The sequence below is a fragment of the Thermobia domestica genome, chromosome 10, assembly GCF_964235325.1.
Source record: "Thermobia domestica chromosome 10, izTheDome1.hap1.1, whole genome shotgun sequence".
Lineage (NCBI taxonomy): Eukaryota > Metazoa > Arthropoda > Insecta > Zygentoma > Lepismatidae > Thermobia > Thermobia domestica.
Genome location: NC_137463.1, coordinates 216902873 through 216918227, shown reverse-complemented (window position 1 = coordinate 216918227; position 15355 = coordinate 216902873). Strand labels below are relative to the sequence as shown.

Sequence of the window (15355 nt, the reverse complement as noted above, 5' to 3'; positions counted from 1 at the left end):
ATAGAGCAAAAACTACCAGAAACATCGAGAAGTTGTTTTCTGCAATCGATTCAGTGTCCTGAGAAAAGGTTTCATCTTCGTTAAGCCTTTGTTTAAATGGGAGAAATTTGTCATTTCCACTTTATACGTTTGATTGCCAAGGAAGGAGAACAAAAATAGGAAGCAACAAGTGATTTCCTGGAATCGATTCATCATCCCCAGAATAAATTTAATCCACTCCGTGAACCATATATTCAAACTCGCAGTGGTAGAATTTAAACATTTCCGGTTTCATTGTTGATTATCATAGAACAAAAACGGTAATGGATAATGAAAATTGGATTTCTTGAATCGATTCAACGTCCCGAGAATCGATTCATTTCCTCCGCTAACTATATATTCAAACCGGAAGTCATTGAAATCTAACATTTTCGATTTCATTGTTGATTGTCATAAAACAGAAACGATATATCCTAATAGATAACGACAAACGTGTTCTTTTGAATCGATTCAGCTTCCACAGAATAGGTTTAATTTCCTCTGTTAACTATATATTCAAACCAAATATGATTGAATTCAGACATTTCCGGTTTCAACATTGATTATCATAGAACAAAAACGGTAATGGATAATGAAAATTTGATTTCTTGAATCGGTTCAACGTCCCAGAATTGATTCGTTTCCTCCGTTAACTATATATTCAAACCAAATGTGATTGAAATCAGACATTTCCGGTTTCAATATTGATTCTCAAAGAACAAAACTGGTAATAACTAACGACATTCGGATTTCTTGAATCGATTCAACATCTCTAGGATACGTTAAATCTCTCCCGTTAACATCTATTCAAACCAGAAGTGGAATTAATCAAACATTTCCGGTTTCAACATTGATTCTCATAGAACAAAAACGGTAACAACTAACGACATTCGGATTTCTTGAATCGATTCAACGTCTCTAGAATAGGTTAAATCTCCTCCGTTAACCACCTATTAAAACCAGAAGTGGAAGAAATCAAACATTTCCGGTTTCAACTTTGATTCTCATAGATCAAAAACGATAATAACTAACGACATTCAGATTTCTTAAATCGATTCAACGTCTCTAGGATAGGTTAAATCTCTCCCGTTAACATCTATTCAAACCAAAAGTGGAATTAATCAAACATTTCCGGTTTCAACATTCATTCTCATAAAACAAAAACAGTAATAACTAACGACATTCGGATTTCTTGAATCGATTCAACGTCTCTAGAATAGATTTAATCTCTTCCGTTAACCATCTATTTAAACCAGAAGTGAAAGAAATCAAACATTTCCGGTTTCATTGTTGATTGTCATAAAACAAAAATGGTAATAGATAACAACAAATGGGTTTTTCGAATCAGTTCAAGATATTGAGAAATGTCCCAATCTTAAAGTGTGTTACTTTACTAAAACCGAAGTGCTAGACATTTGCTAATTAAGAAGTCTCATCTCACAGTTGTACTCTATTACAGCCGAAAGTTATTAATCTGTTTCAATGCTAAATTCTATCGCAATTTCACAAACGTGGAACGAAATTTACTTCTTATTTTGTAAACATACAAAATCAAAGCATGGAGAAATATGAAGATCAATTATTTAAATAGCAGATTCTGTGATTGACCTGAGCATTCTATTGTTACAGTACGAAGAGATCTTATCCTTGATACAAATAAATACATCATGCAGCATTTTACTATTATAATTAAGTAGAAAGAATTGAGTTGATATGGAGTTTAACGTCCCTTTCAGTAGCTATTCTATATGAGACGGGACCAACTGATTAACGTGGAATCCGAACCACATGAGCTCCCGCCAGAAATCGAACCCGGGTCTCCCACGCCAAAGGCGCGTACGCTAACCGCTTAGCCAAGAAGGAGCTCAATTAAGTACAAAGAATTACTTCTGGGCTTATTGAATATACTTTGCGCCATTATGTCTTCAGTCTTGGGGAAGTATTATTCTCTTCTCGATGAAATGAACAAGGATCTTAACAATGCACCTGTCTTCAACAGTTGGGGAGACGGGTAAGACCGTTCTCATATATATATATATATATATATATAAGCGATGTTCAAAATATTTATGAAGTTGAAAACCAATGCTGTGGTGGATCAAGGGAGCAGAGTTGTCTCCAATATTGGGAGGCGGGCAGATTTGGGGCTTATTCTGGGGAGAACGTCAATTTCATCTCACTTTCCTTTGTGAGAATCGGATACAAATCATCACATTTCTCTTGAAAAAACACATTTCAAATCGGATTATTAGAGGGAACAGTCCCCCTCACTCCCAAGATTTGAGGGAACGTATCCCCCTCATCTCCTCGAGATTTGTACCAGTACTTACTTCTAAACCGCGATAAACAAAGGAACATGCGATTGCTGTAAGACACGCTGATTTACTGTTAGCCTACCGAATTTTTACTCCTCCGCAAATTATTTTACTAAGAAATAAGCATATGCAACTATGATATTATTATAGGTAAGAAAAAAACATAATATGGATTATCTAATAATACTGCAATCCAGTTCGTTTAGTAAACTTATAGAAGTATTTACATTTAAGCATGTTCAATGAGTATGGCGCGAATTCAGTTGTGTACGTTTGTTGGGCTTAAGGTAGGAAAGATGGCTGCCATAATCATGGTTCTGCCAGTGTTGTGGTGAAATATGAGCACACCCTTTAGACAAATACCGTGTTCGGGGTTTTCTCGAAGGTTCTCCCGTTTTCTCCCATTTTATTCATCCCACCATTTTATTCATTTCTCGCCGTCACCAACTCTTTAGCCTAGACGGCAAAACCATGGGATGTAAAACTGAAAGATTTTATTTTTTTATATATTGAAAATATAATATTCTTCAAATGACGTTTGGTTTAAAATACTGATATTTTATGTTGCAGAGATTATTGTTCACAAAAACGGACAAAGTACGAAAAAAAACATTGAAAAAGATTATTGAAATCTAGCTATGGTAATTGAAAGAAAAAAAGATATATCTTTATGTAAAACAATGGGATGTGAAACTAAGATGGCGCTCATATTAGGCAGTCTTAATATTATAATAGGATTATGCCAATATTTTAAAACTCAAGTCTCAAATCGTATGCATGATATAAGACCGGATTTGTAGAACTATATTAACAGTATAACCAATGCCTGGACAGCAATATTGTTTGTTGAAAATATAACACAAGTATCCAGAAAAGTCAAAACGAAAGAATGCATTTCAAGAGTATAGCGGAAAAATAGAGAGCAAATATTAAAGAAAATTATATATTTTCTTTAGAGATTAAGAATACATAAAATGTTTCTTAGTAAAAATAAACCAGTGAAATACCAACCTAGCTAAGAGACAGAAGGCAATTGAGTATGTAAGGAGTGTAATTTTGATATGAGCACGTGAAAATAACTCGACGATTCTTTGCCATGCCCTCTTAAGCTCTTGTATTTTTCCACCAGCATCCTCTCCATCACAACTTATTTCTGGGACCTTATTCAAAGAGTGATCAATTTGTAGTTTCTTCACCTACAACAAAAGAAAGAAAAGAAAGAAAAAGGAAAATAAGAAAAGAAAAAAGAACAGTTCAAAGCAATTGAAAACAAACATTGTATTATTTCACAAAATACATTTCATTTTGTACTTGTAGGCTCATTATTAAGAAATCTATTAGTGTGAAGATTGAGTGCTGTGATTTTGCTTTCAACTTTTCGTAGCACGTTAATAAAATTATTATTATTATTATTATTATTATTATTATTATTATTATTATTATTATTATTATTATTATTATTATTATTATTATTATTATTATTATTATTATTATTCACAACTAATCATACAAATTTAAAGTAAAAGTTTATGATGATTGAAACATATAGTCTACAGATTATTTTGTTTTGGAAGAATTCGCAGTTTTCCAGAAAATTGAATGGTTCTTGCGAGCATCTCTTATTAAGACAGGCAGCAAAGTACTAATAGAGGGAAAATTTCATTCTGGTACGTAATTAGTAACTATTTGAAACAAAAGACGGTTTATCTGCATTTCTCTTTGAGTTTGCTTTACAGCACACAATTACTGAAAGCAAATGTGGTAACAGGGGATTGGCATTGAACTAGCTACGTGCATAACCGGACGACTGGGTGATATATTTAATAGAACATGGAGCTATACTAATATAATAAAATAGTATATATATATGTGTGTGTATGTGTGTCATTAGCTTTTTACATAAAAAAGAGTAATTTACAGTTATCAAATTTGGTACAGCGATAGATTTTCACCAGATATAATTTTGTACGAAACCTTCTTTCCAACGTCTGAATGGAGAAGGGAAATTATAGGTTGCTCAAAATGTAATTATAAATAGAGATGATAAATACCCGTATCGCCAGATGTTAATGTCAAATCCACAGATTTCGGGGTCATTGATATGAACAGTATTACTCCCGTAACTATTCTATCAGGCCTTGCTTCCATTTTGTCAAACTAAACACAACAACACGCTATGTGAGAATATACAAAGAAAACACATTCACGTACAGTTTCAACACAATAACTGTGTCTTCTCAATAACTACGTCAAAAAATGAGTGTAAGTCTGATGAAGACACAGTTATTGTGTTGAAACTGTTACGTGAATGTGTTTTTTACAGAATATATATATAAGAGATTTTAAACACGTGTTTTTCTTGCGCAGGCAATTCCAGAAACATTTGATACGAACGTAGGTCAATAAAACGTGTGAGTTACAAGAGTCGAAAATAATGCCATAGTAGAAACGATATAAGAAACGAACATAAATATATTGCAGGAAAATACATCATACCCATGTAAAAGAATTTTTGGTAGGTTTGGTGTACACACAGACAATAAATCGACTTCTAGTCTAAACATTGTGGTTGACCGTATTGCAAACCGTGCGTAGAAAATTCTTTACTAGATGAAGTTTCTAGAAGCAAATAAAGTCTCCTTGTTTTTTATTATTGACACTTCTTCGATTATTCGCAGCGCGCAACATTGGAGTATTAATCTCTAATACTTGAAATAGTCAGCATGACTAGGTTTCTCGAACAAAGCTGACAATGATATCCAGTAACATTCAGTATTTGTGGGAATTTAGGCAGTTTTCAACCTATATTCATATAAACTTATTTTTTTTTTTAATTTAGAGGAATAGCTATGAAATATTCGACACATGTTAATACGCCATGCATAGGAACACACAGATTAGTGGCTAATATTGTAACCCCATTCTGTGGTACTTCCTAAAGGAGTGTAGCATTCCCAAATACTAGAGATTGTACCACTTAGAGTCTACAATTTATCTCCTAAATGTCGCTAATGTTCCAATAAGCTATACGCATAAAGTAAGTGAATTAGAACATACGTAATCTGTAAATTTCAATGTAATCTGGTATAGTATATTGTGTCTATGTATGTATGAGTTCACAGAGAATCAATTGAAAACAAGAAAAAGGATCATGAAAATGACCTGTGCACACTCCAGTCATAGTAAATAATGTGTGTATGGTTTGACAGATTAATATGCCCTTAGCTTGCTTCCTGATGGTATTCGTCAGCCTAACCTTCGTCTTCTGTTGTTATCCTGTAGCAATCTAGCTTGTTATATGTCCACTACAAATCCTATGCATAGGCTACTATATTAGCTAGTAGATAGCATTATTTGACGATCAAACCTAAATCGAGAATGGACTTGCGGTCTTGCTAATTTTCGAGTTTCGTTGCAATGTGAATGGCTTTAATTCACTACTTGTTCTTTAGTTTTGGATTTCTGACCAAAGGGTTTTATATGAAAATAAATGATGAGATGTTTATCCTGTTTTAAAACCATTTGATATAATTCCTATTTGCGACATTGTGCTTTTAGAATTTAGAATTATGGAATCTTGGCTTATGGAAACTAGCGTATCCACATAAACATATATCTATAAAAATAATTCTCGTTTATATATCTGTGATGTCTGTGCCTACTAATTCATCTATACATAATCATAAGGATAGAATGTTACAAAGAACGAAGGATTATGCTACTAGTAATGTATTGGGGTCTTTTCTCATAGACGGATATAAAAAAAACAAAAGTAATTTGAATGGCGATTGACTCCATCATCCTCAAATTACTATAAAAATACAATTACAAATGTATTCAAGTGTGGGCACTTTTCACTAATGGCAAGATTGTTAGCTCTTTGAGCTCAAATTTCAGGCAGACAGTTACTTTCCTACAGTGTATTTAAGTCAAAGACTTCTTCGAGGCGCCTTTCTGTTTTGTTGAAGAATGTATTGCTGATAATAATAACCATAAAATGGGTATGAATAAGTTATTGATTTTTGACAATATTATAAAACTAGGAGTTTAATTATATAAAGGTAATCAAGAAAGTTCTGTCCCGTTTTCACCCACCACCTTCGAATATCGATATGTCACCTAACATGTACCTGGAAAATCAAAAATAGTCCCCATCAGCATTGACGACCTTCTGACAACGTTCTGGAAGGCCATGGATGCCATCACGATAGAACTTGGTGGCCCGTAAAGCGAAGAAGGTATCAAGTGCATTTTGCACCTCTACTAGGGATTTGAACCGGCGTCCTCTAAGGTGATTGTCCAAGGAATGGAACAATTGATAATCGGATGGTGTAATGTCCGAGGAGCATGGCGGGTGCAATAGTGTTTCACATCCAATACGTAGAATGGTGTTCCTGGTTATCCTAGCCACTTGGGGCTTAGCGTTGTCCTGTAACAGGAAGACCCCTTTGCGATTCAGAAGTGCTGACTCCAGATTTTGAGTTTTTCTTGAACACGACTAAACTGCTGCAAGTACATAGTTGCATTGCTGTTCTCATCAGCCGGTAGCAGTTCTCGATGCACGATGCCGCGAGCAGTCCACCAAACATACAGGAGGAGCTTCTTCTGTTGCTGTGCTGGTTTCGTCTGTTTCATGGGATGCTAAAAAATGAAGACGGCGCCGTGGAGCTTCGTACGAGCAGTTCTCATCACATGTGTACACCCTGTCCAGAAATGGCTCCTTTCTCAGACGAGACAGCAAAGAAAAACAGGTGTCTTCTTGCGTTGCCTTCTGTTCCAGAGTCAAATCATGTGGGACTCATTGACCCAACTCGTAGTGTTTCCCAAGTTAATGAAGGTGCTGCCGAATGGTTTCTCCATTCTCACTGAATTGTTGTCCCAATTCCTCACATATCTGGCCACTGTTCCCCTCAATTGTTGCCTAAAGATCTTCAGTTTTTACATGTGTTGGTCTTCCGGCATATGGTGAGTCTTTGCGTCATATCATCACTGTCCTTAAACATGTTAAACTACCATTGCACTATCCGCGTTGTCACACCACCCTCACCAAAGGCTTGGCATATCTTCCACCCCGCTACAGCGGCGCTCTGTGGAGGTTCCATGTTCACTCTGTTTTTACGCAAGTTCACGGTGTAACTGAATTGCCACAACCAGATATTATGTTGGATATATCTACACCAACACTTGGTCTTCGCCTTATCTTCATTCGCATTCAACTCACTGGGTGGGGGCCAATTGAACACAGATTTCAACAAAAAGCGACAGAAGTTTCATGGTTACTTTTATAGATACATAACATTCTATATCATACAGAATAATTAATATAATGGAGTAGCCATAAAGTGCAAGACATCTCGGTCGTGTGGAAAGAAAGCAGGGGAGGGGGTATGAAGTTAAGACGGAAAGATCAGGAAAAAGACATTTGGTTAGACGATGGGAGGAAGAAGATATTATACCTAGATAAAGTAAAGGTAACTGAGATGGTAACTACAATCTTACCCAGATTATATGAAAGGAAATGAGATATCTTTTAGTTTAACGTCCACGATTATGCCCCTTAGGCTAAGGGAAGTGATTAATTAAGCAAATGAAGAATTGGTGGAATGATAATATGAGAGGAAACGGAAGTACCCCGAGAAAATCCACCGACACGATGTTGTCCACCACCAACTTACTTGGCCGGGGATCGAACCAGGTAAGAGCTCTACCACTGAGCCACCGTGCTCCTATTCCCCGATTAGTTTCTAATAAATCGTAAGAATCCGGTTTTGCAGAGATTTCTAAAAATAGGTATTCAGTCTTGATTTACATACATCATCATTAATTGAAATCCTATGTTATCATCTTAAACAAAGTTTCTTCAAAGAATTCTACAAAACCTAAGAAATTTTTGCAGAAGACTTAGTTTCAACATAGAAATAAGAAAAGAAACTCTTCTTGCTTGAGGAAGATGAATTAAATTCGAAAGAAATGCTATAATAATTAAATCAAAAGGTTATTGAAGTTTTTTATGTTAGTACTACAAATAGCGAATCGAAGATAAAGGCACACGAGTGAGGAAACTGTAGTCAAACCTTGTGTCCCCACTTGGAATTGGAATGGAGATTAACGTTCCGTTTAGCAGCGAAGCTGTATGAGTGCTGACTTACACCTTAACGTGGGACCTGTACCACATGAGCTCCCGCCAGGAATTGAACTCAGGTTTCTTTTTCCACTATCCACATAGCAACTAGACAGCTCCTTGCGGTCTTAACAAAATTTTGTTGGAAACAGAACCAAGACATTTGAAGTAATTGACATTTGCAGTACTTCCACTATCAGACAATACTGTATACAAATAAGTAAAGATGGCATTGTCGTTGACATTAAGGATTAGATTGTGCATGGAAACTAATCAATATCACTTGACTTAATTTCAAGTCTACTCAATGAAGTTACTGACGTTGATATGTATTCTCAATTGCTTATATTCCTGATATTCATTCTCCTAGACCCATTTAAACAATGAACACCTTTACTTTTCTTCCCTAATACAAATATCATGACGTCTTGCACTTCAGAAAAACTTTCGGATTCGCATGAATTGAATAATCTTGCATGGGGAAAATCACTGTGGTTGTTATGTAGGTAAAATATCGGCTCTGGTAGGATCTTAATCAGAATTCCAAATTAAGGTAATAGAACTATTTCTATATTTGAAATACAAAATGGATTTCTGTACAACCATGTTAAAAAAAAGAACTTGCATATTTGTAGTTAATAGAGAGTCTCAATCAAACACTTGAAATGTATTATTTAAGGATCGACTATGAACTCATATTTCGAATTACATAGTAATATGGGTGCAGATCATATACTACTTGTTTTGTTAACAAATGTTTCATGGTGGTCGAAAGAAAAGAACCGAGACACTTTAAGTGTAGAATTTTGTGGTTCTAGGAATAATATACATGAAAAAAATACCGAAGATTGTATCATATACCATACAAATTGGGCCATATTTCGTGATCAACTGGAGAAGCCAAATCTTCTGCTATAATACAAAACCACAAAAGTAAAATTTGAGAAAATGTTTTGAATGGTTTCATCAGCAAGCTGCAGAAAGAAGAAGTATGTAAAGTTAATAAGTTGGTAATGTTTAAAAATTTAATTCTTCGAATGCGGGCTGTATTTGGAAGTCAACGCCTGTGGGAGTATCACCATTCATTTCAGCGACCGCGAAGACTATGGATTTTACAGTAATATCGGTCATTTTGATCTATTTTGACATGTCTCGGTATCTCGCCGCTGACCCCCGGCTCGCATACAATGGTAGCTGAATTTGCTAGTCATCGCTAATGTAAGTGTTACCATTGATCTCAGCGACCGAGAAAACTATGGATTTGACACTAATATCGGTAATTGTGGATTACTTTTACATGTCTCAGTATGCTCCACCCCTGGTGACACCGGGCCCACATCCAAATAGGGCGAAGTTGGAAGTTAATGCGATCGGAGTTTCACCATTGATCTCATCGACCGCGAAAACTATGAATTCGACACTAATGTCAGTCATTTTCAACTACTTTTATATGTCCCGGTAAACGAGCCCCTGAGACCTCCCTGGTTCGAATTCGGAAAAAATCGCTTCGCTTTGGTCTGGGGCGATCTGCGAAAATTTGGTCTCTCGGTCAACTTGTCTGGTTCCCAGGGCGATCCCGGTAAATGCCCCCCTGAGTCCCCCTGTTTCGAAATTTGAGAAAAACTCTTCGTCTTGATATGGGGCCTGGACCAAGGTACCCGTGACCAACTTTTGGTAACTCTCTGTGCAGTCGTCTGGTCTCCAAGTCGCACACAGATAGACAGACTTAGAAACACACAAACAAACTCTTTATTGTATTTATATTAGATTAGATAGATACAGAAATAGTTTCGATTCTTTATAATATAGAAATAGTTTTAATCATTTATAATATAGTATTAGTTTCGATTATTTATTTTCATATTTTCGAACTTCCTCTAGGGGTGATGTAATAGTACGGTGAGGAACCGAAGCAGAGCACTCAAAAGGTAGGTTTGTGGAGAAGACATTAGCAGACAGTGAAATGTGGCGAGCTAAAATGCTTCCAATAGTCGCTGCATTCTACGAGGGGTACGTCTCAGCAATCACTGACATAGAATACAGATACAGTAAAATTGCGAAACATGTTTCTAGAAAGGGATTGACAAGATAACTAAAACTGACAAGCATGCACGCCTAGAGGAGGTAAGTTTGTGCACATGGCAAGAAAACACGTCCCTGTCCAAAATGGACAATGGAAGGTGTGACACGTGCATGAAATGGTCACACTGTAGAATCTGCCAACACAAAGAGCCGTTTCTAGGACAGTGGAAGCTCGAAAACAATTGTGCAGAGGATAATCGTTCATGATTTACAGCTCCAAGTGAAGTTTAAGCCACGTCTTCATACACTTAGACATTCTTGTACGTAGGGTACATTGCAAATGGCTTGATGAACCGTATTTAGACTGCGACAAGTGAAAATATGTGGTAATCTTAGACGAATCCTAAATCTATTTATCAGCTTCCACGAGTGTCCGTTCTATGTAATATTCAAAGGATGCCAAGGACCGGACAAATTTGGTTCGGACTTGCCGCAAAAGTTTTCCCCGCTCCTTCATGGTGATTACCGGTTTTTGCCACAATTGGAAACTTCCCTGCATCAAGTTGCGCATAATGTGATAATTAACGCAGCATATTATCAACAGCATGTTCTGGAACCATTATACAGGCGGAATATTCCTTCTTTATATAGTGCTGAAGTATCATTCATTAAGGCTAAACATCCAGCCATATGACTTATACAACTGTAGGGTACATGGCCCACCAAGGGTGTGACACTGGTAACAATCCTATCCCATATTTCGATTTACTGTCTAGTCTCACAATGCTACAATAATGAACTTTTGTTCCTTTGGGTTCCTAAAGCGAACTGTTTCCCGCCGTCGTCCGCACACAGTGCAAGTGTTTTGTAAAGTTAGCAAGGACGAGTGATTAAAATTAGATCAGATGTCGCTCAATAGAAACCTCCTTCAATGGAAATTACGTTGTCGGGTTATTGCCTACAGATAAGGTTGGCATACAGAACACAACGTGGCTTTATCCCTTGGGTCAGTGCTCAAAAATTGTTTCCACAGGCGTAAACTTACCGCTGTATGTATTTTCAATTGTATATGTATTACATATATTTGTGGAAATGTATGTGTTTGGATATTAGGTTGGATTATGAAAATATGAATTAGGTAAAGAGGTTGAACATTACAGATGCAATAATCAATATCTCCCTTGTGACTATATGGTTAGCATATATACCTGCGATGCAGGAAGAGCCGGGTTTGATTCCCGGTAAGAGCCCATGTGGCTCGGAATCGATTTTAAGCTGCAGGTTTACGCCTATCCTTGACTCGGCGCTTAAACATAACATATAGCTACAAACAAAGCAAACAAATAGAAACATAAAAATCAAATAGTGTCGTACACTTACCGGGTATGTTTCCTTTCTTTTGCCAGTATTCACTGCATACATTTTCTGTAATACCACAATGGCTTCTGATGAATTGCCGTTATTTAAAAGAAAGAGTGGAGTGTTGGGGAAGAACATTAAGATAATACTAAGACAAAGACTTGGGATACCACACAGGAAGACAAATACTCTCCATGATGATAAGTGAAGACCTAATGTCTGAGTTATCCAGCGTTGACGAGGAATAATTAACCATGCCAATCCTGTACTTTTACAAAATAAATAAATAAACAAACACCATCAGCATTGTATATTTATATTTAATACTTAACCTAAAATGTGATATCCAATGAATTTATAAGATAGAAAATACAAATAAATATTTCATACCTTTAAAAACATATAAAAATTCCAAACATTTCATTAAAATACTTATCCTAAAGGGAGGAACAAGATTAAATACTTGGATCCAAGAAAGACGAAAATGAAGGGTAGTGGAAACTTTATAACAAGGAACTGCATAACCATTTACCATTTACCTAAATTATTAGGATTGTTAAGTCTAGGAGGTTCAGTCGGACAAGTCATGCAGCCAAAATTGAAGAAAATAGAAACGCTTTCCAAATCCAACGAGAAAATGATCATTAGGCAGATCTTGCCGCAGAAAATTAAGATATATCTCGTAAAAATATGAGTACGCACTAGAAATTGAATCCGGTTGGCCAAAAATAGACGTTTTGGAAAACGTTTGTGAATACGGCACGGAAATCTCGAGTTTCATAGGCCATAGGGTTATTTATTCTAAGGAGGGATAAAAATGTATTCCAATAATTGACATACGAGCCTCAAATTAGAAAGACGAAGCTATGTATGTAAATTCACTAGGAATAAGTGACCACGTGTCCCAGCAATTTCGAAATTTTCGCTTCTGAAGGGAAATGAAGTCCATTTCCATAAAGTGTTTCACGATATAAATTGCTTATGTCATCATCACAAAAATAATAATAATAATAATAATAATAATGCTGAACATTTGAATTAGCAGTGGGCTCAAGCCGGGCTTTAAGCATGCCACTTTTCTTAAATTTCGTACCGTAATAGGAAAAGAATTCAAAACATACCAAAAAATAATTTTACAGGTCTCTAGAATGAAGGAGAAAAACATTGGTATATGCACTTCTTATTTATGTTTTACAAAGTTTGTACGTGTTCAAGCGTTTTCAAAAATTCCTCTTCTTAAGAGAAGAACTTAGACAATTTCTACAGTATTTTCGAATTTCTATTTATCTAAATTCACCTTAATTGAAAAACACATAATAATACATATTAAGCAGGGGATAGTACATATCCTAAGGAGTAAAAACTGATTCAAGTGTTTTCATGAACTTTGATGTAATTATGTAATAAATGTAAAAAGACTAATTACATGATTGAATATGGTTATTATTGCATATGATCACTTAGTGTTAACTCTTTCACATAAGTCATTTTTCTCTCAATACAATATGACAACGTATTTTATTTTGACTTCTAAACACTTTGCATAAAAACTGCAATTAAGCTGTGGTTGAACTTTATCTTCTAATCAAGAAAATACGAAAGAAATTCGCATTTACGATAATCGTACTAGTAAGTTAAGATCTCTTGTGAACCTGGCTAACATACACCTTCTTCTTCCTACTCGATTGCAAGCAATATTGCCAAATGATACGTTAAAAAATACAACTGTAGTTGCGCAATACATCTATTGCAATAACTAAAAATATTGTCACGATTACAGCAATAGCTATCACTCACATAACTATTTCACATCTAAAGTAAATTTCTCCTGCAGAGAAAATTATAACATCACGTATTGTTCTCAACTGTGAGGGAGGGAGTTCTACTTTCAGAAGGATTTCACGGGACTTTTTTAATTTAACCTTTTTTGTATGTGTGTGCTTCAGATCCAGGAAAGTTTCAACATTCAACGGTCAATAAAATTACCAGAACCAATTAGTTCCTTGCCAATGACAATGGTCACAGGAAGGTCTGCAACTGGAAGTGCCCTTTCGGAACAGCATTCCGAATGATATGCTAGTCGCTGCAAGGTGTATATTTTTATAACAATCGACAAGCCTAAGTTCCCGTTAGCCTAGGGTTACTATATCAAAATTATCAAATGCCAAGACATTATTTCAATATAGGATGATTTTTCGGAAAATATGCAGACATCTTTTATTTTTGAAAACAGCTTTTATTCTACTTGCGATGATGAAGCTGTCTAGTTTAAAACGGGAAAATTGCTTTTTCGGTCGTTGACTATTCTGTTTTCAGTTCCTTAAACATGACAGCGCCAAATATCAGATTAGATTTAATACATTAAGATCTTATGTCAGATCTTATCTCTATTGTTTTATCCTCATTTTACTAAGATAAGATATTCAACTGAGCGCAGTACTATGTGAAAACAGAAAGAGCCTAATGATACTAGAAATGCACTATGATTATGCAATTTTCGAAACAGTGCATATCACATATACATATTGTAAAAACCGAAACAATATTGTATGTTAAATTATGTATTAGATCCTCTGGGTTCATGCAACAGCCTTTAAAACCTGCTGTAACTTTGTTTAAACAAACAAGTTCTATTTTCACCAGAGAATTGTAAACACGTGATCCCTGTTGGAAACCTCAGGTCAAATTGCGATCTTAGATTTGCTATTTTATATTTTCGGAGGAGTATGACCTAGTGGTAATTTCAAAGGATGGCAAAGACAAGAAATTCTATCCCTCTTCCAAAAGTAAGAAATTTTCCTTAGTGCATATTTCCGACCATGCTCTATTTGTGTCATCAGTATTTTTTCAGTATTATTTTCATTTCCCTCTCCATTTCAGACGATGTTGTAATCTCTGAGTCCATACTACTACTGACAAGGCTGTGTCTGTAGTATCGCGCAAGCACAGTGCATCTGTCACTTGTTCAGTGAGTTGCATAACAGTTTCTCAAGAAATCTTCACTACTGTACTTTAACCAAAATTGTGAAACGTTTCTTCTCACATTTACAACAAAATGTGGAAACAATAGATGTACAATTAACAATATAAGCAAAAGAATAAAACAAAATTACTAAAATAATTTGAAAATGCTAAAGGAAGAAACTTTCTTTTGTTTCTTGAAAATTACTTCAAAGCCTTTAATGTTTCAAATAAGCTTATGTTCATTTCGTACGATTTGTTAGTTCCTGAAGAGCTTCAAACTAAGGCGAAGTTAACGCGTAAGCAGACAGTTTTAAAAGAATATTTTTGACGGACCAGATCTTCCCATACCATGCTCTGTTACATTCAAGAAATATAGATTACAGGACCTAGCTCAGCTACTCATTTTTCTGATCAATCTAATTTGAAACTAACGTCTTTGACATTTCTGTTTCTTACCTTAATTGAGGTACGTAATCAAACCATTGTCCTTCTGATAGCATTTTAAAATATGTCGTATAGAAATATTTGAAACTGGATAAATCTCAAGAGAAAAAAT

The 15355-nt window shown here is 35.5% G+C and overlaps 1 protein-coding gene across 1 annotated transcript in view; it reads right to left on the bottom strand.

Annotated features, from left to right (window-relative positions):
- Window positions 1-15355, bottom strand: part of LOC145662175 (synaptic vesicle glycoprotein 2B-like) — a 292527-nt gene that overhangs the window by 16596 nt on the left and 260576 nt on the right. Inside the window, exons 6-7 of the mRNA XM_081727507.1 lie at window positions 11857-12098; window positions 3345-3529 (exon numbers count right to left, since the gene is read on the bottom strand). Of these exons, the coding sequence (XP_081583633.1) occupies window positions 3345-3529; window positions 11857-12098 (427 nt within the window). The remainder of the gene's footprint in view (window positions 1-3344; window positions 3530-11856; window positions 12099-15355) is intronic.